A 24,979-nucleotide genomic window follows, 5' to 3' on the forward strand; every position below is an offset into this window, starting at 1 on the left:
ATGGTGACCTTTTTACACTTCTCTCTGTGTACAAAGAATGGGAGGCTCTGCCTCAAGAGAGGAGGAATAAGTGGTGTTGGGAAAATAGCATCAATGCTAAATCTATGAGGAGATGCCAAGACACAGTTTTCGAGTTAGAATCTTTTCTAGAGCGTGAACATGGCTTTGTTGTTCCAAGTTACTGGCGTTGGGATCCTCATACACCTTCTGTTCATGATAAGAATATGAAAAAGGTTATACTGGCCTCACTTTCTGAAAATGTAGCCATGTTTTCTGGACGCAATCAACTTGGTTATGAAGTAGCGCAAACTGGACAACATGTTCAACTGCATCCATCTTCTTCCTTGCTCGTGTTTGCTCAGAAGCCTAGTTGGGTGGTTTTCGGTGACCTTCTCTCAGTGTCTAATGAATATCTGGTCTGTGTTAGTGCTGTTGAGTTTCAATCATTATACGACCTTCAACCCCCTCCCTCGTTTGATGTATCCAAGATGGAAGAACGAAAGTTGCAAACTAAGACATTGACTGGTTTTGGCACTATTCTTCTCAAAAGATTTTGTGGGAAATCCAACAGTAATTTGCTTGGTCATGTTTCACGTATTAGGAAAGCTTGTTTGGATGAAAGAATCTTTGTTGAAGTGAAAGTTGACGAGAATCTCATCCAGTTATATGCCGCTTCACACGATATGAATACAGCTACTATGTTGGTGAGTGATGTTTTAGAATACGAGAAAAAGAGGTTACGCACAGAATGTATGGAAAAATGTTTGTATCACGGGTCTGGTTCTGCATCACCTATGGCTTTGTTTGGGTCTGGTGCTGAGATAAAGCATCTGGAACTCGAGAAGCATTCCCTGAGTGTTGATGTGTATCACTCAAACATAAATGCAATTGATGACAAGGAGCTCCTGATGTTTTTTGAAAAGAATACCTCAGGTTCTATATGTGTTGTGTACAAGTTCCAAGGAATGGGGAAGGATCCTCCAGATAGAGAAAAGTGGGGCAAGATAACATTTTTGTCCCCTGATGCTGCCAAAAGAGCCGTTGAGCTGGATGGAGACGAGTTTTGCGGCTCGAACTTGAAAATACTTCCTTCACAATCAGCTATGGGAGGGGATAAAACATTTTTATTTCCTGAAGTTAAAGCAAGAATTTTCTGGCCTCGCAGACTTAGCAGAGGATTTGGCATAGTTATATGTGATAAAAATGATGTCAATATAGAGTGGTATACACCATTATCACCATGAGAATAACTTATGACACTTTGCATAACTTTCTATATAGTATTCTCATAGCGGGTCAATCCGGTATAAATATTACTCTTAATATTCATACCTATGTTTAAGACTTGATAACTTTTTATCCATGATCCATGAGATGTGATCACCAGTCTACAAACATAATAGTCTCAATGCTTTAATGTTATCCCACTTCACAATAAAGCTCGACTACGGATACTTTAAGAATAGTGTCCTTATGTTTAATGTGCTCTCATGATTAAGTCACACTTAATACATTAAACGGACTATCTATTCCAGGGACTTTATTAATCAACCATAATAAAGAAAATGCCTTTTATTATTAATAAATAATTCGATACAAGTACCAAAAGTATTGGCCTCTAGGGCTTACACCAACATCATGTTGCCCCCTGACACCCTTCCAGAGACCGTTTCCGACTTATTCATATACTAGAGTAGAGTCACTATGTGATCAGATCCGACTTGCTTACGTCTTGTAACAATGTTCTCCGAGAACCGACCTACTAACGATTTATGCAATCCGACTTGTTCGCCTTTTTATACTCGACCTAGAAAAGCTCGGTCTTTGAGAATTCTAAGATGTATAATAATATAAACATAATTATTGAAGATCAAAATATAATCGAAATACAATGTATTAAAAAGTTATATCTCAAAAATGATTTTTATAAAATACTATTTGAAAAATAGTTTCAAAATTAAATAATTTAAAAATATTTAATATCTAATTTTTTTAAATAAAATAATTAAATATCTAAAATAATATTTTTAGAATAATTATTAAAAGTAATTTTTTATTAATTTTTTTATTTACAATTTTTTTAAAAAGTAAATAGTATAAAAATCATTTTTTAAAAGCAAAACAAAACAAAACAATCTGACCTTTAATTTCTCTTTTTCAAACTCTAAAGATTCAAAATCCTCTCCGATTAAAGAATATAGTATAATTTTATAGATAGATCATCATGAGATGAAGACCCATACACTTAACTTCAGCCGCTACTTGGAATAAAGTTTCAAACCCAAAAACACAGCTCTCAAAACCTCACCATGCCAATTCACTCATCCAATCACTCCCTTACTTCATACACCACCGTCGTCGTCGTCGTCCTCCTCTTCCTCCAAACTTCAACTCCGATAATCAAAGCCCTCGCCGAAAACTCCCACGTCATCAATTTCCAATCACCAAACCTCTATCCAGAATCCCTAGCGTGGGACCCTTTAAAACAACACTTCCTCGTCGGATCCCTCCGTCACCGCACCATCTCATCAATCTCCGACGCTGGCATAATCGAAACCCTAATCTCCGATACCTCTCTCCCCAAAACGTCACCGTTGTAGGTATAACAGTCGATTCACGCAACAACCGCGTCCTCGCTGTAATCCACGCCGTCAAACCTCTTCCTCCTTTCAACGCTCTCGCCGCCTACGACCTAAAATCCGGCAACCGCCTCTTCCTCTCCCCTCTCCCCACCGATGAAGAAGCCCTCGCAAACAATGTCGCTGTTGATTACAACGGCAACGCTTACGTCACGAACTCCATCGGCAACTACATCTGGAAAGTCAACGTGAAAGGAGAAGCTTCAATCTTCTCAAAATCGCCGAGGTTCACCGAACATCCGGTGGACCGCGACACACCGTATAGTTACATCGGGCTCAACGGTATTGGTTACGTCAGCAGCAGGGATTATCTCTTGGTGGTGCAATCCAATACAGGTAAGGTTTTCAAGGTTGATGCGGACGACGGTACAGCCAGGCACGTACTTCTCAACGAGGATCTCACGCGTCCTGATGGCTTCGTTTTTAGAAGTGACAGTGTCGTTTTGGTGGTTTCACCGCAAGCGAATAAGTTGTGGCTTCTGAAGAGTAATAATGGATGGGGGGAGGGTGTGGTTTATGACAAAATTGACCTTGAGAGTGAAGGGTACCCTACTTCGGTTGTTTCGAGAGGGAGGGATAAGATGTATGTGTTGTATGGGTATTTTTTGGAGGGTCTTTTGGGGAATTCAGAGAGGGAGGGTTTTAGAATTGAGGAGATTATGTCACCAAAGGAGAGTGAGGGAGAGAATGTTTGGCTTTCTGTGATGATTGGATTTGGCATGGTGTATTTTGTGTATTGGAGGTTTCAGATGGGTCAGCTTGTGAAGCATATGAACAAAAAGATCAATTGATTATTTCTAAGTTTATAGTTTCTATTTCATGGTTATAACTTTTTTTGTTTTGTTTTGTTGTTATTGTTAGGTTCATAGAATCATAGGAGTGACAATTGTATCATTTTGATGTTTTATACCAAACTCTTATTAAGAGCTTAAGGTGGTTTATAAATTCTAATGCTCTTTATGAACGGGACAAAGGATGATTTGCAGCAGTATAGTGAGATATCTTAATGTAATTTAAGAAACATAGGGATAAAAAGAGTAAGAATTGAGAAGAATAAATGAGACCTGTTATAGTATGGTGTTCTATTCCCCTGTTTTGATATGTAATACTCATGTTTTTTTATTGTTTTTTGTGCTGTAGTGGGATGGAGTCTATGATAAATGAGAATTTATAATTCTGCAGTATGGGGTTTTCATCTCAAGGCTCTAAGAAACTACATTGATGAGGTGATAAGCAAAGATCTGATTGTCTCAAAGTGCAATTTTGCCATTCTGATGGTGACCTTTTTACACTTCTCTCTGTGTACAAAGAATGGGAGGCTCTGCCTCAAGAGAGGAGGAATAAGTGGTGTTGGGAAAATAGCATCAATGCTAAATCTATGAGGAGATGCCAAGACACAGTTTTCGAGTTAGAATCTTTTCTAGAGCGTGAACATGGCTTTGTTGTTCCAAGTTACTGGCGTTGGGATCCTCATACACCTTCTGTTCATGATAAGAATATGAAAAAGGTTATACTGGCCTCACTTTCTGAAAATGTAGCCATGTTTTCTGGACGCAATCAACTTGGTTATGAAGTAGCGCAAACTGGACAACATGTTCAACTGCATCCATCTTCTTCCTTGCTCGTGTTTGTTCAGAAGCCTAGTTGGGTGGGTTTCGGTGACCTTTTCTCAGTGTCTAATGAATATCTGGTCTGTGTTAGTGCTGTTGAGTTTCAATCATTATACGACCTTCAACCCCCTCCCTCGTTTGATGTATCCAAGATGGAAGAACGGAAGTTGCAAACTAAGACATTGACTGGTTTTGGCACTATTCTTCTCAAAAGATTTTGTGGGAAATCCAACAGTAATTTGCTTGGTCATGTTTCACGTATTAGGAAAGCTTGTTTGGATGAAAGAATCTTTGTTGAAGTGAAAGTTGACGAGAATCTCATCCAGTTATATGCCGCTTCACACGATATGAATACAGCTACTATGTTGGTGAGTGATGTTTTAGAATACGTGAAAAAGAGGTTACGCACAGAATGTATGGAAAAATGTTTGTATCACGGGTCTGGTTCTGCATCACCTATGGCTTTGTTTGGGTCTGGTGCTGAGATAAAGCATCTGGAACTCGAGAAGCATTCCCTGAGTGTTGATGTGTATCACTCAAACATAAATGCAATTGATGACAAGGAGCTCCTGATGTTTTTTGAAAAGAATACCTCAGGTTCTATATGTGCTGTGTACAAGTTCCAAGGAATGGGGAAGGATCCTCCAGATAGAGAAAAGTGGGGCAAGATAACATTTTTGTCCCCTGATGCTGCCAAAAGAGCCGTTGAGCTGGATGGAGACGAGTTTTGCGGCTCGAACTTGAAAATACTTCCTTCACAATCAGCTATGGGAGGGGATAAAACATTTTTATTTCCTGAAGTTAAAGCAAGAATTTTCTGGCCTCGCAGACTTAGCAGAGGATTTGGCATAGTTATATGTGATAAAAATGATGTCAATATAGAGTGGTATACACCATTATCACCATGAGAATAACTTATGACACTTTGCATAACTTTCTATATAGTATTCTCATAGCGGGTCAATCCGGTATAAATATTACTCTTAATATTCATACCTATGTTTAAGACTTGATAACTTTTTATCCATGATCCATGAGATGTGATCACCGGTCTACAAACATAATAGTCTCAATGCTTTAATGTTATCCCACTTCACAATAAAGCTCGACTACGGATACTTTAAGAATAGTGTCCTTATGTTTAATGTGCTCTCATGATTAAGTCACACTTAATACATTAAACGGACTATCTATTCCAGGGACTTTATTAATCAACCATAATAAAGAAAATGCCTTTTATTATTAATAAATAATTCGATACAAGTACCAAAAGTATTGGCCTCTAGGGCTTACACCAACATCATGTTGCCCCCTGACACCCTTCCAGAGACCGTTTCCGACTTATTCATATACTAGAGTAGAGTCACTATGTGATCAGATCCGACTTGCTTACGTCTTGTAACAATGTTCTCCGAGAACCGACCTACTAACGATTTATGCAATCCGACTTGTTCGCCTTTTTATACTCGACCTAGAAAAGCTCGGTCTTTGAGAATTCTAAGATGTATAATAATATAAACATAATTATTGAAGATCAAAATATAATCGAAATACAATGTATTAAAAAGTTATATCTCAAAAATGATTTTTATAAAATACTATTTGAAAAATAGTTTCAAAATTAAATAATTTAAAAATATTTAATATCTAATTTTTTTAAATAAAATAATTAAATATCTAAAATAATATTTTTAGAATAATTATTAAAATTAATTTTTTTATTTACAATTTTTTTAAAAAGTAAATAGTATAAAAATCATTTTTTAAAAGCAAAACAAAACAAAATAATCTGACCTTTAATTTCTCTTTTTCAAACTCTAAAGATTCAAAATCCTCTCCGATTAAAGAATATAGTATAATTTTATAGATAGATCATCATGAGATGAAGACCCATACACTTAACTTCAGCCGCTACTTGGAATAAAGTTTCAAACCCAAAAACACAGCTCTCAAAACCTCACCATGCCAATTCACTCATCCAATCACTCCCTTACTTCATACACCACCGTCGTCGTCGTCTCCTCCTCTTCCTCCAAACTTCAACTCCGATAATCAAAGCCCTCGCCGAAAACTCCCACGTCATCAATTTCCAATCACCAAACCTCTATCCAGAATCCCTAGCGTGGGACCCTTTAAAACAACACTTCCTCGTCGGATCCCTCCGTCACCGCACCATCTCATCAATCTCCGACGCTGGCATAATCGAAACCCTAATCTCCGATACCTCTCTCCCCGAAAACGTCACCGTTGTAGGTATAACAGTCGATTCACGCAACAACCGCGTCCTCGCTGTAATCCACGCCGTCAAACCTCTTCCTCCTTTCAACGCTCTCGCCGCCTACGACCTAAAATCCGGCAACCGCCTCTTCCTCTCCCCTCTCCCCACCGATGAAGAAGCCCTCGCAAACAATGTCGCTGTTGATTACAACGGCAACGCTTACGTCACGAACTCCATCGGCAACTACATCTGGAAAGTCAACGTGAAAGGAGAAGCTTCAATCTTCTCAAAATCGCCGAGGTTCACCGAACATCCGGTGGACCGCGACACACCGTATAGTTACATCGGGCTCAACGGTATTGCTTACGTCAGCAGCGGGATTATCTCTTGGTGGTGCAATCCAATACAGGTAAGGTTTTCAAGGTTGATGCGGACGACGGTACAGCCAGGCACGTACTTCTCAACGAGGATCTCACGCGTCCTGATGGCGTCGTTTTTAGAAGTGACGGTGTCGTTTTGGTGGTTTCACCGCAAGCGAATAAGTTGTGGCTTCTGAAGAGTAATAATGGATGGGGGGAGGGTGTGGTTTATGACAAAATTGACCTTGAGAGTGAAGGGTACCCTACTTCGGTTGTTTCGAGAGGGAGGGATAAGATGTATGTGTTGTATGGGTAATTTTTGGAGGGTCTTTTGGGGAATTCAGAGAGGGAGGGTTTTAGAATTGAGGAGATTATGTCACCAAAGGAGAGTGAGGGAGAGAATGTTTGGCTTTATGTGATGATTGGATTTGGCATGGTGTATTTTGTGTATTGGAGGTTTCAGATGGGTCAGCTTGTGAAGCATATGAACAAAAAGATCAATTGATTATTTCTAAGTTTATAGTTTCTATTTCATGGTTATAACTTTTTTTGTTTTGTTTTGTTGTTATTGTTAGGTTCATAGAATCATAGGAGTGACAATTGTATCATTTTGATGTTTTATACCAAACTCTTATTAAGAGCTTAAGGTGGTTTATAAATTCTAATGCTCTTTATGAACGGGACAAAGGATGATTTGCAGCAGTATAGTGAGATATCTTAATGTAATTTAAGAAACATAGGGATAAAAAGAGTAAGAATTGAGAAGAATAAATGAGACCTGTTATAGTATGGTGTTCTATTCCCCTGTTTTGATATGTAATACTCATGTTTTTTTTATTGTTTTTTGTGCTGTAGTGGGATGGAGTCTATGATAAATGAGAATTTATATATTCTGCAGTATGGGGTTTTCATCTCAAGGCTCTAAGAAACTACATTGATGAGGTGATAAGCAAAGATCTGATTGTCTCAAAGTGCAATTTTGCCATTCTGATGGTGACCTTTTTACACTTCTCTCTGTGTACAAAGAATGGGAGGCTCTGCCTCAAGAGAGGAGGAATAAGTGGTGTTGGGAAAATAGCATCAATGCTAAATCTATGAGGAGATGCCAAGACACAGTTTTCGAGTTAGAATCTTTTCTAGAGCGTGAACATGGCTTTGTTGTTCCAAGTTACTGGCGTTGGGATCCTCATACACCTTCTGTTCATGATAAGAATATGAAAAAGGTTATACTGGCCTCACTTTCTGAAAATGTAGCCATGTTTTCTGGACGCAATCAACTTGGTTATGAAGTAGCGCAAACTGGACAACATGTTCAACTGCATCCATCTTCTTCCTTGCTCGTGTTTGCTCAGAAGCCTAGTTGGGTGGTTTTCGGTGACCTTCTCTCAGTGTCTAATGAATATCTGGTCTGTGTTAGTGCTATTAAGTTTCAATCATTATACGACCTTCAACCCCCTCCCTCGTTTGATGTATCCAAGATGGAAGAACGGAAGTTGCAAACTAAGACATTGACTGGTTTTGGCACTATTCTTCTCAAAAGATTTTGTGGGAAATCCAACAGTAATTTGCTTGGTCATGTTTCACGTATTAGGAAAGCTTGTTTGGATGAAAGAATCTTTGTTGAAGTGAAAGTTGACGAGAATCTCATCCAGTTATATGCCGCTTCACACGATATGAATACAACTACTATGTTGGTGAGTGATGTTTTAGAATACGAGAAAAAGAGGTTACGCACAGAATGTATGGAAAAATGTTTGTATCACGGGTCTGGTTCTGCATCACCTATGGCTTTGTTTGGGTCTGGTGCTGAGATAAAGCATCTGGAACTCGAGAAGCATTCCCTGAGTGTTGATGTGTATCACTCAAACATAAATGCAATTGATGACAAGGAGCTCCTGATGTTTTTTGAAAAGAATACCTCAGGTTCTATATGTGTTGTGTACAAGTTCCAAGGAATGGGGAAGGATCCTCCAGATAGAGAAAAGTGGGGCAAGATAACATTTTTGTCCCCTGATGCTGCCAAAAGAGCCGTTGAGCTGGATGGAGACGAGTTTTGCGGCTCGAACTTGAAAATACTTCCTTCACAATCAGCTATGGGAGGGGATAAAACATTTTTATTTCCTGAAGTTAAAGCAAGAATTTTCTGGCCTCGCAGACTTAGCAGAGGATTTGGCATAGTTATATGTGATAAAAATGATGTCAATATAGAGTGGTATACACCATTATCACCATGAGAATAACTTATGACACTTTGCATAACTTTCTATATAGTATTCTCATAGCGGGTCAATCCGGTATAAATATTACTCTTAATATTCATACCTATGTTTAAGACTTGATAACTTTTTATCCATGATCCATGAGATGTGATCACCGGTCTACAAACATAATAGTCTCAATGCTTTAATGTTATCCCACTTCACAATAAAGCTCGACTACGGATACTTTAAGAATAGTGTCCTTATGTTTAATGTGCTCTCATGATTAAGTCACACTTAATACATTAAACGGACTATCTATTCCAGGGACTTTATTAATCAACCATAATAAAGAAAATGCCTTTTATTATTAATAAATAATTCGATACAAGTACCAAAAGTATTGGCCTCTAGGGCTTACACCAACATCATGTTGCCCCCTGACACCCTTCCAGAGACCGTTTCCGACTTATTCATATACTAGAGTAGAGTCACTATGTGATCAGATCCGACTTGCTTACGTCTTGTAACAATGTTCTCCGAGAACCGACTGTCGCATCCGCGAAAAACAACCGGCGGGCTAAAACAAAACAACACAGAGCCGCCACCGTGCGTTATTTATCCCAAAGAGGGAAAGGAAACGCTCAGAGTAAACCTGGAAAAGCATGGTCTCGCGACCAAAGAGAAAGGGTACGGGAGTCGGTTATGCAAAGGGAAGGTATTAGCACCCCTACGCATCCGTAGTACTCTACGGGATCCACGCTCAAAAGATAGATTAAGGTTGCTAAAACAAACATCACACACACACACTGAAAACAACACAGGTGGAAAGAGGGGGAAGAGGGCTCGCTAGGACATCGCATCCTATGCCTACGTATCTCGTCTGGAACGAGAATCAGAGCTACCGTAGTTCGGCTCACGCACGCCGAAACAAACACACGCACAGACGCTGAGACATCAAACAAACACACAAACAGGCAAACATGGAACCCGAATGCCAATCGCTGGACTTACATCAGCTTCCGAACCCGAACAAACCCACACTGGAAACCAGATGCCACTTGATGGACTTATACCGGACTCCAAGCACACAACAAGAGGATACGGACTGCCAATGGCTGGGCTTACATCCGTCTCCTAAAACACACAAGAACAAACAAGCAACAAGCTACTAAGGAGTCGGGAACTCGAGCCTAGCAACTGTCAAGCAAACACACACAAAAAGGAAAAGGGTTTGAAAACAAAAAGGGTGAAAAACAAAAAGGGTGCCCGGAGAGATCTCGTGCGACCTCCTGCCTACGTACCTCATCTGGTATGAGGATCAGGGCAACGTAGTTCCCCTAAACAGGGGAGAAACTTTCTCCTAACCAGAGACTGGGAAATGACAAACTAAAAGGGAGACTGACTCGAGCCTAATAGTTATCATGTATTCCACAATGGTCCTAGGTTGAGTTTTCTATCTACTTGCACAACAGCAAGCTATCCTAACCAGGCAAAGCAAGCATGCAAGCATAATCAGAACAAAGCAAACATTCACAATTAGCACACACTATATACAGACAAGGTGGGCTCAATCAAGGGTTAAGTTGCAAAAGCAACACAACTGTGTCAGGGTGATGTTAGCTCTTAACCTTAACATTGAGAGTTAGGGTGAAGCAGATGAAATAGGAAGTGAGGGGTGTGCCTCACAGCTCTTATCCCTGGCCAGGGAGAGCTTCAGACAATGAAGTGTGGGTTCAGAAAGTGGGAACCCTTCTACACTTATGACACTGACTCAACTGTACAACTGTACAAGGATCTTGGGTTAATGTCCACAATGCATCAACACCAGTTGTGTGAGCAGAGGGACGACTCAACAGAATAGCAGGAGATGGATTGCACATCTCTTGTATCTGCCAATTGCCTTAATCAAGGTCTTTTCCTGCTTGGGGACAAAAATAAACAATCACAGGCATTGCCTCTTAAGGAGGACTTCAGACAGGTGCCTGGCCAAGTAACAGGCCAGGTCTTCCAGACTACATGGAGAAAAGAAATTCTACCTCAATTGGTTTATACAACCAAGCAACAGCACAAGCAAGTTCAAAAGAACTCAAGCAACTAATGTACCTGAAATCAATCTAGCATGATCAGTACACAGCTCAAACAGTTAAACAGACAATTACAAGTTAACAGTTAACTGTACACAAGCAATGCATTAAGCAAAGCATAAGCCAATGCTCAACACAAATGAATTAGAAACCACCTACAAAACAAAATTAATGTTAATCAACATCATCCAAATGAGCAACTTAAACCAAATGCATTAATTCCTCCATTTCATTTGCCTTTTGTCCTGAAACACAACTCAAACATGAGAAGCAAACCCCTAGGACAAAGCCTAGGGTCAAAGAGGAAGCAAAAGTTCAAAACAGAACATGAAATCTATCAAAAATCAAGTTCAATCAAATTAGAATCATGTCCAATTGGTCTCATGTTCATATCATCAACCATTATCATTTCATGAAGCAATTAGGGCAAAGCATGTCATCTAGAAGCTCATTGGACCAAACAGAATGAATCAATTCAAACTCAATCCAAAACAATTCAATAAATCTCCAGAAAATTCATGGCTAAACAGCATTCAATACACAATCATCACACCAAATTTCAGGCCAATTGGGTAATGGGAAGCAAGTCAATTAAATTCATCAAGTTAAGGCATGCTCAAACAAGTCCAAACAAGGCACAATATCATGCATAAACTTAAAGCAAGCATAAAACAATGTAGGAACATGATAAATGCACCAAACCAAAACCATGGCAAACTTCAATGTGTCTATAATCACTCCACAAAATTTCAGGTCCATCCAATACATATCCAGAATTTCACAAGACATTTAAGAACATGACTCACAAAAAGTCCACATTTGGTCAAACAGAAAGGAAATTCTCAATCAAATAGGAAAAGCATCCAAAAATTCCACAAAAATTCACATGTGAACCTAACATCCAAGAGAGTCAACATGCAAAAATTCAGCTCATTTCAAGTTCATTTGGCATGGTAATGAAAATCCCGAAGTTGGACATGAAATGGTGTGACACAAATTGTCACACCTAGATTCAAATGATCATATCTCACAATCCAGAAACTCAAAAATCACAAATCACATATCAAAATTCTCCTTAAGGTGTCTAGAATATGCATACAAAATTTCAAGAATTTCCAATTAAGCATCATCATTTTACAAGCCAAACACCAAGCAATGTGCAAGCAAACATATGTTCATACAAACCCTAGCCAAAACAGAAATCCACACATGCACAATTTTTGCAAAAATATCCATTAAATTGAAGAGACTACAAGGATCATGGCACAAAAAATTTCATTCAATTTGGACAATTATTTCATGAGTTATGAATTTTGGAAGCAAGGGAAAAAATAAAAAATGAAATAAAGCATGTGAAATATGTAGCATATGGTTGAAATAAATGGCAAAGCAAAAAAGAGGAAACGCTTGGGCGAAGGATCGAAGGGAGGTCCATTTTAAAAACGCGCGCGCTAACACTCCCAGCATGAACAGTAGCGAAAATATGGATCTAGCAACACTTTCTGGAAAATTTTCACACGTTCTTCATGTTCATCATATGTTCATAGGTCCAAGAACAAATGTTCACCAAATCACACAAACCTTATATCAATGGAAAGGTCTTTCAATGCACATTCACAATATCACATCCATTAATCCTAATTCATCCTAATTTAAGAGAATCGAATCAAAACATATTTGAGCACAAAACTTCAAATCATCATAACTTCCTTGTTTCTCAACCAAATTTAGTGGTTCAAAGTGCAGAATGATCTACTAAGAAAGATCTACAAGAAGCATCAAACAATTTCAAGAATCATTAAGGTCGAAATCTGACCTTCAAGATGATGACAGTTGTGAATCGCGCGTTTTAGGCCTTGTAACATGAAAACAGAACTTCTATGATGATGTGGAAGATGAATGGAACAAGGTTTGTGTGTTGATTATGCACGATCTTGATGAAATCTCAACTTGCCATTATTGCACCTCACTTTAACAGTCCATGATTTGCTCGAATGTGGATGAATCCTTGCTTGCAAAAGCTTCTACAATGCTTGAAGGTGATGAATCAATGAAGATCTTGGCTAGGTTTGTGAAGAAATTGCAAAAAAGTGAAGATGAAAAGTTGAGAGAATTGTGCAATTTTGGATCTAGATCTGAGATGAATGAATGTTAATCTGATTTTCTGTTATGATTAGCAATATATAGCACAGCTTAATCCATTTTGTTAATCAAGTTTAGCCAAATATGAGTGATTAGTGAAAATGCACTTTTATGCTAAAATGGCCAATTAGCCAATTCACCCTCACTTATGCCAAACCAATGTAACAGTGGATTTTCTTTGTTGCAGCAAGTTTCAAATGACATTGGTGAGCTATTGCAAAAGGAATCATGTGAAAACAAGGCTTATTTCTCAAAATGCACTTTTTCCCTCCAAATTCAAAATTGGTTCACTTAAAAAATGGACTTTTTATGTGATGAGTTTTCATGAAATGTAATGATGGATTATGATAGTACATGTCAAATGGAGTTTGCTCAAAGAAACCTCACTCAATTTGGCCTTGTGAATCAAAAGTTATGCCACTTTGAAATTCAACTTTTTTGGACAATGATCAATCCATAACTTGCCAACCACACATGAGAAATTCATGTTCTTGGACTTTTTGGAAAGGTGAGAGCAAGATCTACAACGTTCATGTTGGACAAAATTTCATTTGAAGCATTTTTGGACATGTAATTTTGAGGAGAAAAACTTTCCATTTTTGGCAAATTTCAATTACAAGTCACTTTCTATTTTTGGAAAGTTTCCATCTGACTTTATTTTCTTCATTCTTGATGTTTGAAATGTCAAATGAAACTTGTTTAGACATGAATGAAGTGTCTCTAACTCTCTCCCACCTCCAAATCCCTCAATTCAGGCACAGTTGACCACAATTGACTTTTGTTGACTGATAGATGAATTGGCTGTGCATTGATCAACTTGAGCCTCAAACTTCTGATGAAATGGCTCAATGATGAAACCCTAGCTTCCATAAGCTCAATATAATGATATGATGATCCTCATATCCATTGAAAACCTCATCTCCTTCACAAGCCCTGATTGGCCCAATGCAACTGATTAGGGTTGACCAGAGGTCAAAACCCTAATCTCAAGGCATCTGATCAATCTCTTGGTGATGGCAAAACCATGATGATGATGATGTGCCATTTCAACCAAGAGGAAGCTCATCCCCTTGAGAAATCAAGAAACCCTAATTTGAATCACACACCCTCAGATGATTAATGATCCAGTCAATGAAACCCTCAGCTTGAATATCAACCTCCTATCTTCTGACCAAGACTTAGGAGGATAACTTGCACAATGTTGCCACATGATATGCAATATGCAATGACTAATGTCCTAAAGATGATATGCAATATGTTAAGCTAGTCCCAAGAGAGGAGGGCAAATTTTGAGGTGTTACAGCTGCCCCTATTCAATCCACTATGAACCTGTCGATATGAATAGCCTCGGCTTTCAGATGATCAGGATGAAGAGTGATTGAATACCAAGAACAGACGAACAATTTGCACTCCGATGGGAAAATAATTAACAATGCCTTTCAGGATCGGCAAAGAACAATCTTGAAGAAAAATCCGTCTGGTGCGGAGAAAGCTCGGCCTGAACCCCGGAACAAGAACGTCGACCTGGATACCAAAATAAATGGTAACGCAGGGATAACCATGGCCTGAACACCACATCCACTGGGGATTATCATCTCTTTTTTTTTTTGCTTTTCTTGAACCCCGAAACTTTTTATCAAAAATCTCTTTTTTCATTTTCTTGAACCCCGAAATTTTCTTTGCGCCAATGATCCCGGATCACTGCATTTGAACCCCGACATCTTGTTTGCCAAAATAATGAACCTCGTTCTCCATTTGAACCCCAGTCGCCTAACGATAGCTTGTGATCGCCATTGTGAACCTCATTCTCTAGAAAACACCTCGTGTCTCCTTTTCTCCATTTGAACCCCGCTCTCCAAAAAATGCCTCAACATTTCCCTTTCTCCGATTGAACCCCGCTCTCCGCTTTCTTGTGATAATTCCGCTGGCAATGTCGGAAATAACACCAAACACCACTCTGAGGGCGACATATCAGAGGGTACACCTTCACAAAAGGAAGGTAACATGTGCATCTCTTCCTCAGAAGACACCCGTAACGACTTCCATTGGCCTCAGCCCAAGTCTAAGGTGACACATGAACAGAAGATAATCCTGAGGACCTCATCCCGGATATAATCTTCAACTCCAATCTCCATTTGGACCCCGTTCTCCAGAAAATGCCTCAACATTTCCCTTTCTCCGTTTGAACCCCGTTCTCCGCTTTCCTGTGATAATTCCGCTGGCAACGTCGGAAATAACACCAAACACCACTCTGAGGGCGACATATCAGAGGGTACACCTTCACAAACGGAAGGTAACATGTGCATCTCTTCCTTAGAAGACACCCATAACGACCTCTGTTGGCCTCAGCCAAAGTCTAAGGTGACACATGAACAGAAGATAATCCTGAGGACCTCATCCCGGATACAATCTTCAACTTCAATCTCCATTTGGACCCCGCTCTCCAGAAAATGCCTCAACATTTCCCTTTCTCCAATTGAACCCCGATTGTCGCGCTGATCGCGTAACGTCCTTTGATTTTATTTCCATCTCCGTCCGACGGAAAAGTCTCCTCCAGTATCGCACTACTGGGGAACACTGCTGATCTGACGTCATGATGCTAAACTCCTCAGAGTAACACCTTCAACCAGACACTGACTAATGACAGGGAAGAAACTCGACGTTTACTGGACATCGAACAATGATGTTTACCTGACACCAAAGAAAGCTCGACCAGACATTAACTGATGACTGGGAGGAAACTCGACGTTTACTGGACATCGAACAATGATGTTTACTTGACACCAAAGAAAACTCGACCAGACATTAACTGATGACTGGGAGGAAACTCGACGTTTACTGGACATTGAACAATGATGTTTACTTGACACCAAAGAAAACTCGACCAGACATTAACTGATGACTGGGAGAGAACGCGACGTTTACTGGACATCGAACAATGATGTTTACTTGACACCAAAGAAAACTCGACCAGACATTAACTGATGACTGGGAGGAAACTCGACGTTTACTGGACATCGAACAATGATGTTTACTTGACACCAAAGAAAACTCGACCAGACATTAACTGATGACTGGGAGGAAACTCGACGTTTACTGGACATCGAACAATGATGTTTACTTGACACCAAAGAAAACTCGACCAGACGTTAACTGATGACTGGGAGGAACCTCGACGTTTACTGGACATCGAACAATGATGTTTACTTGACACCAAAGAAAGCTCGACCAGACATTAACTGATGACCGGGAGGAACCTCGACGTTTACTGGACATCGAACAATGATGACATCCACATATGTCAAAACCAGGCAGACACTTGCCGGGGACTAACTGGGAAACACTGTTGCTCCAAAATCACGAGGTTGAACTCCTCGGAGTGACACCTTCACCATCCAGCGAAACCAAATCTCAAGCGGTAACCACGGCTCGAGTCGCGCTGATCGCGATCTTCATTTCCATCTCTGTCCGACGGAAAAGTTTCCTCCAGTATCGTACTATTGGGGAACACTTTTGACCTGACGTCATGATGCTAAACTCCTCAGAGTTACATCTTCCAACTTCTGTCTCGCACGACAGGAATCTCCTCCAGTATCACGCTACTGGGGAATACCGATGACCCAACGTCACGATGCCAAACTCCTCAGAGTATCAACTTCACTGACCGGCAAAACACATTCTTGGATGGTAACCACAGCTTGGGGTTAACTTATGCTTGCAATGCTGATGTTGATCTTCCAACCAGCGAAACCACCTCTCATACGGTAACCACAGCTTGAGTAACACCTTCACCCACTGGCGAAACATAAATCTCAAACGCCGACCTCGACTTGAGACTAGCTGATGCTTGCAATGATGATGCATGATGATTTTTAGCGCAATGCTCCATAATTATGGAAATGCTACGCAGTTTATTATGCAATATGCTATGATCTCCTAAATGATGCATGCATAAAAAAGCATCCCCCTCAAGGGACTCTTCTGGGGAGCTCGAGACACTCTGCTGAGAAACTCGCCATTGCTCCATCTCCACCCTGTTGGGAAAATAGCACTGCTGCTGGGAAGTAGGCAACCCTTGCTGAATAATCCCCTCTGCACCCGATCCGTTTGGGGACTTCACCGGGGAAAGAACCACCACGCACTCTGTGGGGAAACAACGGTTTTTGACTTGCTGGGGATATAAATCCCGACTCCGCTTGAGAAACCACCAACCACAGATACCTCCGCTGGGAAATAACAACCCTCAGGCCTGGCGACTGGGGAAGCATCGATCTGAAACCTGCTGGGGATAACCATCCTGACCCTGCTAGGGAAGCCACAGACCTTGAATCTGCTGGGGAGTTAGTCCTCACGACTCTGCTTGGGGAGGAGGAAATTCTGATACTGAACACCTGTCGACTCGTCGAACCTTGGTATTCATATCCCACTCCCATATCAGCTTTCCAATTTTGAGAACTCCCAGACTCGTCTGGACCTTTTCTGCTCCATCCTCTTGCATTCCCAACCGCTCCGCACTCGACGGAGAGCGAACTCCTGGGATTTACACAGACTTTTCAATCTTCAGATTTTGAAGAGTCTTCTTGATTAAAATCAAGGATCGTCGTACGTCCTTCGTCGCCTTCTTCACCATGCTTCTATTCATTCGTCCCTGATTGGACTCCGTGGGGATTGTTCCGTCAAAAGCTTCCACATCACAACCTGCAAGTGAGTGAAAATATCTAACAGTACCTGCAAAAGAGATCGTTAGATAAAACCGTGCCCCAGGCGTGTCAAGATTTCAACACTTGGGTCACTCCACCTTCCAAATAAGATTTCAAGCTTTCAATCTTATGAGCATGCATTGGAAGGGACCTGTATGTCTTAAAATGCAAAGATTCTTTATCACAAACAATTGGATGTTTTTGTAATCAAAGCGGTAATGAAAAACAAAAACACAAAATTATTTGACTGAATATGCATTTTATTGATTGAAAAGTGTGGCTCAAATTGAGCAATACAAAGGAAGCAATTCCTGAAAAGAGGTGATTGCGCACAAAAGGAAAAATCTATCCTAATGGCAATTTGAAACCGCGATCTCATCGAGTTCCAACTCGGTTACACCCCATATATCCTCAGACTCTCCGTGCTTTCTGCCTTCTGAACAAGACGCTTCTGACTGATCCCTACCGGGGATTATCCATGATGCCTTAACCAAAGCAAACGGTCATGCTAGACGCAGTTGTTCGCTTCAATCCCTCTTTTTCCTGGACCGCCCTTTCGGGTTTTCAGTCCACCGGGATACCCTTTTTTACCCAAGTCGCCTTTTCAGGTTTTCGACTTGCCGGGTATACATTTTTCATTTTATCCCTAATTTTTGCCCGAACCTTTTCTTTCTGTTTTTGGTTCGCCGGGATGCCCATTTTTTCCTGGACTATTTTATTCTTTTCGTCCAGCGGGTCTCTTTATACGAAGTATTTTTTAACTGCGTCTACATTCACAGGGGATGGAAAATCTCATCATCCGTGGTCGTCAACAACAAGGCTCCACCAGAGAAGACCTTCTTGACCACGAATGGACCTTCATAATTGGGTGTCCATTTGCCCTACGATCGTTTTGAGGAGGAAGGATCCTTTTCAGCACCATATCACCTACGTGATACACCCGAGGTCGTACCATTCTGTCAAAAGCACGCTTCATCCGCTGCTGGTATAACTGCCCATGACAGATGGCTGCCAGCCTCTTTTCTTCAATCAGACTCAACTCCTCGTACCGGGTCCTTACCCATTCCGCCTCTTGCAATTTCACGTCCATCAGGACTCTCAAGGAGGGAATCTGAACCTCAACCGGTAACACGGCTTCCATTCCATATACCAAAGAGAACGGCGTTGCCCCAGTAGATGTACGCACCGACGCTCGATACCCAGTATACAAACTTCGTACTCAGCCATCATCGTTGGTGCATTCAAATGTTATCTGGGCAACAAAAGGAATGCGGGATCCTTTCGGCATAACCAAGTAGCACTAATTCCTTCACATTAACCCCATCAGACATCAGAATCCGTTCGGATTCGGGGTCAGGCCCTCTTCCGGGATCGGTTACTCTCAATCTTTCAATTAGAGCACCTCGAGATGTCCTCATCAGGGAACTCAAACTTCATCGGTTGATAATCCTCAATGGGTTGCGGAGCGATGTAATCAGACAATACACCCCTTGATTGCTTTCTGAGAGTATCACAAATCAGTCATCCTTCTTTTGCACTCTCACAAACCCGTCCGGTCAACGCTGGCTTCTTCTTCAAAAACTACTTGATTGGATCCATCTTGGAAATCCACAAAGTGGTATGAACCAGCATATACCGTCTCAGTCGGCGAGTAGCCTATGCCAAAGTACATCAAGTTTTCTCGAACAGTGAATGTATTGTTTCATAGTCGGTAAACTTTTTGCCAAGGTAAATTGCATGCTCTTTTCGACAAGACTTGTCATGCTGACCCACTACACCTCGTAGACCCCTCGAAGGCCGTCAAGTACAGATTAACAATTGCTCCTCCCACAGGAGGTATCAGAATCAGAGGTTCCTGCAACTTATTCTTTTATTTTTCAATGCCCCTCGGCAATCATTATTTCACCTGACCGTTTGATCTTTTTTTTGAATGGGTTCATACGTGGCTGTTAAGTGAGATATGAACCATGGCATGTAGTTCAATCTACCTAATAGACCATGAACCTCTTCTTCTGTTTCCGGTTCAGGCATTTCTTGTTTTTTTTTTTTTTTTTTTTTTTTGCAGGATCAATCTTGATTCCTCTTTTACAATGAACCCCCAACAGCTTACCGGCCCGCACTCTGATAGTGCCCTTATCTGAATTCAACCTCAGTTTGAATTGTCTCAACTGGTCCACTCAGCTTGGCCAGATCTACCAGATGCCCTTCTTCTGTTTTGGGACTTTGCTATCATGTCATCAACATAGCATTCGATTTCATGATGAATCATATCATGAAACAAAGTCACCATGGCTCTCTGATAAGTAGCACCGGCGTTTTGCTTCTCTGGAGGACGGTTTTCTCTTCATGGTAGCTTGTGCACAACGACATCGGTATCCGACCTTGACATATTCTGACACGACCAGGCGAAGGTATCCACATGCTCTTTCAACAGGGCTACCATTCTGCTCACGACTCGCCTCTGAAGCGGCCCCAACTTTCATTTCCTTTCTGACCTCGACAGTATACCGGTTAACAAGCTTAACTCGCCCTTCGCGCAGCTGAATCACCTTCTCCTCTTATTTCAACAACCTGGCTAATTCCAGCAGATCACAATCTTCTTCGCCTTCTTCTTCGGCATGATAGATCGGTTTGTCGAAGTCATATGAGGTGTAACCAAATTGTTGTCAATGAGACCAGGAGGACTATTGTTTCGAAGTCGGAACGAGACAAAACACAAGGAAAGAAAATGAAAACAAACATTGCCATTTTTATTTGTTTTTAAAAACCTGTAAAAATAAATGAAAAACAGGGAGCACCGCTTTTAATGTGAAAAACATCCGTTTATTTATGATGCAAAATGTTGCAAAATGAAACACATGAGGTGGCCCTTACAATGAACCATTACGTGTCGGGCAACACGTATGGCTTTCATGCAAATAAAACTGAAAACAAGAAATATTACTCTTCCGAATGAGTGACGGTGCTGATTTGTTAGGCCCTCCAGCTTCCTGGTACGCACGATTTTATCCACGACTCCAGCTCGCGGTCACTGTCAATCTCTTCACCCACTGTACAGGCGTGACCTGGATCTAGCATTCCAGCACTGACAAATGTGAACGGTGGACGGCATCCTCTGTTTTGTCTAGACGATTCTTGATCTGGCTGATAGCCAACCCCGAACATATCCGCCTTCACCACAATGCCTATGATCTTTCCCCAGCCTGGGATCCCTCCATTTCTCACCACTTCCACTGCCTTCTTGTAAGAAGAAATGGACGGCTTTTTCTCTTTCTTAACACCAATGGCATTCTCCGTCCGGACAGCCTCAACTGCCAGACCGGGTGCTTTACATCTTGCATCGTCCATTTCTACTTTCATCATTCTCTGGATCGTTTCCCCAATCACAACACACACACCCCTTTGTGGCGATGGTTGCATAGAATCATCAACACGAGGGAAAGCCCCCACCGTCATCAGAGGTTTTGGAACCACAAACATTGGCATTTTCAACTGATCCTTCTCAGTCACCTCTATCCCTTTCTTGTCCTTCGACATCATTTTTACTTTTACAGGACCATGCCTTGTCACGGGGTTAGCACTATCATCTGTCGTCGGTGCAAAGTTGATTGCCTTAGAATCCACCAAGTCCTGGACCACATGCTTAAAAGCTTTGCGATCCTCAATATGATGTCCGGGTGCCCCAGCATGGAACTCGCACCTGACATTCTCATCATAACTGGCAACCCTCTGATCCGGTTTCCCTGGAACCAATATCCTTGGCTGCACCAACCCAAGATCATTCAACCTTTTAAATAGAGAGGCGTAAGTCACGGGCGGCTTATTGAAATGACGATCTGTCATCCTTCTTCTCACTTGGCCCCCAGCTCTTTGTGTCCTTTGTTGAGGTGGCAGTTGTTGCAGTTGCACAGATTGATTACTAGTAGGGATCGTTACCGTATCAGCATATGGGTGGTAACGATCCTTACCGCGTTCTCTTTTGGCTTGCACACCACTTGCTTCAACCTCCTTCTTGAGCTGACCATTGTCAGGGGCTTCCTTACCACGGCGCCAGAGGGGGTGTTTACTTCGGATAACGGAACCTTTCCCTGAACTTTCTCCTTGATCATCCAGCCTTCAATCCTTTCCAATCTCTCCGCCATGGCTTTCTGTTCCAAGGCAAGCCCTTGCACAACACTGAACAACTCCCTCATCATCTCTTTTAGTTCAAGAATATCGGCGTTGGGTGGATCCATCAGTTCGGATTTGCTGAGTCTAGGAGGGTATCTGGGCGGAAAAGCTGTGCGCACCGGTTAGATACTGATACCTACAAAACAGCAAACAGGTTAACATGCATGAATGCAACGTCTATCCATATGAGGAAGATTCCGTCCTTTGATTCTGGTTTCATCGAGACGGATAATATTTTGACATCCACATTTTGACATTTAAGATGTCTCTCAACCAGATTCTCACTCCGTAATACTCCCCATATGGCTAGGCATAGGTTTGATGCAGGTGAATGCAAAATGTGGATGATGCTGATGTGTGAATGCAATGCACTGTGCCATCCTCCAAGTCATCTGATCAACTATTGCACTGAAGCCTGATCTCTGAACTGATCACAACCATCTGAGGTACTGAGCAATCATAAGTCCGACCCAAGGGTTCCGAAATAAACGGAAGTGAAAGATACATCACCATCATCATCAGACAAACTCTGAGCAGATAACCACAAAATCATCTGAATCGGCCCGGGGAATCCTGAAATAAACGGATCACCACTGATAAATACCACGGACGGAACTCCGGCGTCTCGGAAATAAATCCATAAATCTGACTTATAAATATGACTCTGATCAACAGTTGAGCCATTAGTCACCAACACAGTCACCATCTGTACCTGTAATAAAGATCATCCCCTCCCCGCTCACGGGTGTCATCTAGGCCAGGGTAAGGTCAAGAGAAACGCAGCATAAATAACCTTTCACAGAATATCATCATATACACACCCGAAGTATGTAACGATAATATCCCATCAGGGTCTGAACTGCTCGTGATGTCAATGTTCCGCTAAGTGGCGCATACCACCCGCTTCCCATGAATCACTTTATTCCTAGGTTTCCTAGATTTCACTCATAGCCTGGGTATTGGGCCTTTTACCTCGAGTAACTCCCACCCCATCAGAGAGACAACACAGCACAGCCAGGACAAAGCCTAGGGTCAAAGAGGAAGAAAAGTTCAAAACAGAACATGAAATCTATTAAAAATCAAGTTCAATCAAATTAGAATCATGTCCAATTGGTCTCATGTTCATATCATCAACCATTATCATTTCATGAAGCAATTAGGGCAAAGCATGTCATCTAGAAGCTCATTGGACCAAACAGAATGAATCAATTCAAACTTAATCCAAAACAATTCAATAAATCTCCAGAAAATTCATGGCTAAACAGCATTCAATACACAATCATCACACCAAATTTCAGGCCAATTCGATAATGGGAAGCAAGTCAATTAAATTCATCAAGTTAAGGCATGCTCAAACAAGTCCAAACAAGGCACAATATCATGCATCAACTTCAAGCAAGCATAAAACAATGTAGGAACATGATAAATGCACCAAACCAAAACCATGGCAAACTTCAATGTGTCTATAATCACTCCACAAAATTTCAGGTCCATCCAATACATATCCAGAATTTCACAAGACATTTAAGAACATGACTCACAAAAAGTCCACATTTGGTCAAACAGAAAGGAAATTCTCAATCAAATAGGAAACACATCCAAAATTCCACATAATTCACATGTGAACCTAACATCCAAGAGAGTCAACATGAAAAAATTCAGCTCATTTCAAGGTCATTTGGCATGGTAATGAAAATCCCTAAGTTGGACATGAAATGGTGTGACACAAATTGTCACACCTAGATTCAAATGATCATATCTCACAATCCAGAAACTCAAAAATCACAAACCACATGTAAAAATGCTCCTTAAGGTGTCTAGAATATGCATACAAAATTTCAAGAATTTCCAATTAAGCATCATCATTTTACAAGCCAAACACCAAGCAATGTGCAAGCAAACATATGTTCATACAAACCCTAGCCAAAACAGAAATCCACACATGTACAATTTTTGCAAAAATATCCATTAAATTGAAGAGACTACAAGGATCATGGCACAAAAAATTTCATTCAATTTGGACAATTATTTCATGAGTTATGAATTTTGGAAGCAAGGGGAAATGCTTGGGCGAAGGATCGAAGGGAGGTCCATTTTAAAAACGCGCGCGCTAACACTCCCAGCATGAACAGTAGCGAAAATATGGATCTAGCAACACTTTCTGGAAAATTTTCACACGTTCTTCATGTTCATCATATGTTCATAGGTCCAAGAACAAATGTTCACCAAATCACACAAACCTTATATCAATGGAAAGGTCTTTCAATGCACATTCACAATATCACATCCATTAATCCTAATTCATCCTAATTTAAGAGAATCGAATCAAAACATATTTGAGCACAAAACTTCAAATCATCATAACTTCCTTGTTTCTCAACCAAATTTAGTGGTTCAAAGTGCAGAATGATCTACTAAGAAAGATCTACAAGAAGCATCAAACAATTTCAAGAATCATTAAGGTCGAAATCTGACCTTCAAGATGATGACAGTTGTGAATCGCGCGTTTTAGGCCTTGTAACATGAAAACAGAACTTCTATGATGATGTGGAAGATGAATGGAACAAGGTTTGTGTGTTGATTATGCACGATCTTAATGAAATCTCAACTTGCCATTATTGCACCTCACTTTAACAGTCCATGATTTGCTCGAATGTGGATGAATCCTTGCTTGCAAAAGCTTCTACAATGCTTGAAGGTGATGAATCAATGAAGATATTGGCTAGGTTTGTGAAGAAATTGCAAAAAAGTAAAGATGAAAAGTTGAGAGAATTGTGCAATTTTGGATCTAGATCTGAGATGAATGAATGTTAATCTGATTTTCTGTTATGATTAGCAATATATAGCACAGCTTAA

At 40.8% G+C, this 24,979-nt stretch overlaps 1 protein-coding gene and 1 long non-coding RNA gene across 4 annotated transcripts in view; one reads left to right on the forward strand and one right to left on the reverse strand.

The window, feature by feature from the left end:
• Window positions 1-24,979, forward strand: part of LOC127085082 (uncharacterized) — a 99,179-nt gene that overhangs the window by 22,048 nt on the left and 52,152 nt on the right. Inside the window, exon 4 of one of the 2 annotated variants that reach the window (XM_051025662.1) lies at window positions 6,877-7,625. The exons of the other annotated variant lie outside the window; for it this stretch is intronic. Coding sequence (XP_050881619.1) covers window positions 6,877-7,142 — 266 coding nt within the window. The 3' untranslated portion in view covers window positions 7,143-7,625. Of the gene's footprint in view, window positions 1-6,876; window positions 7,626-24,979 lie in introns of those variants that run through there. 2 annotated transcript variants of the gene reach the window in all.
• On the reverse strand, window positions 89-8,470 carry LOC127085084 (uncharacterized). Of its 2 annotated transcripts, none has more exons than XR_007788919.1 (2): window positions 8,272-8,470; window positions 89-455 (listed from the first exon to the last, which is right to left on the reverse strand). It is a non-coding gene; the product is annotated as an uncharacterized LOC127085084 (long non-coding RNA). The 2 variants fall into 2 exon arrangements; XR_007788920.1 differs by lacking the exon at window positions 8,272-8,470 and adding an exon at window positions 4,369-4,567.

Source organism: Lathyrus oleraceus, chromosome 5 (genome assembly GCF_024323335.1).
Source record: "Lathyrus oleraceus cultivar Zhongwan6 chromosome 5, CAAS_Psat_ZW6_1.0, whole genome shotgun sequence".
In the NCBI taxonomy this organism is placed as follows: Eukaryota; Viridiplantae; Streptophyta; class Magnoliopsida; order Fabales; family Fabaceae; genus Lathyrus; species Lathyrus oleraceus.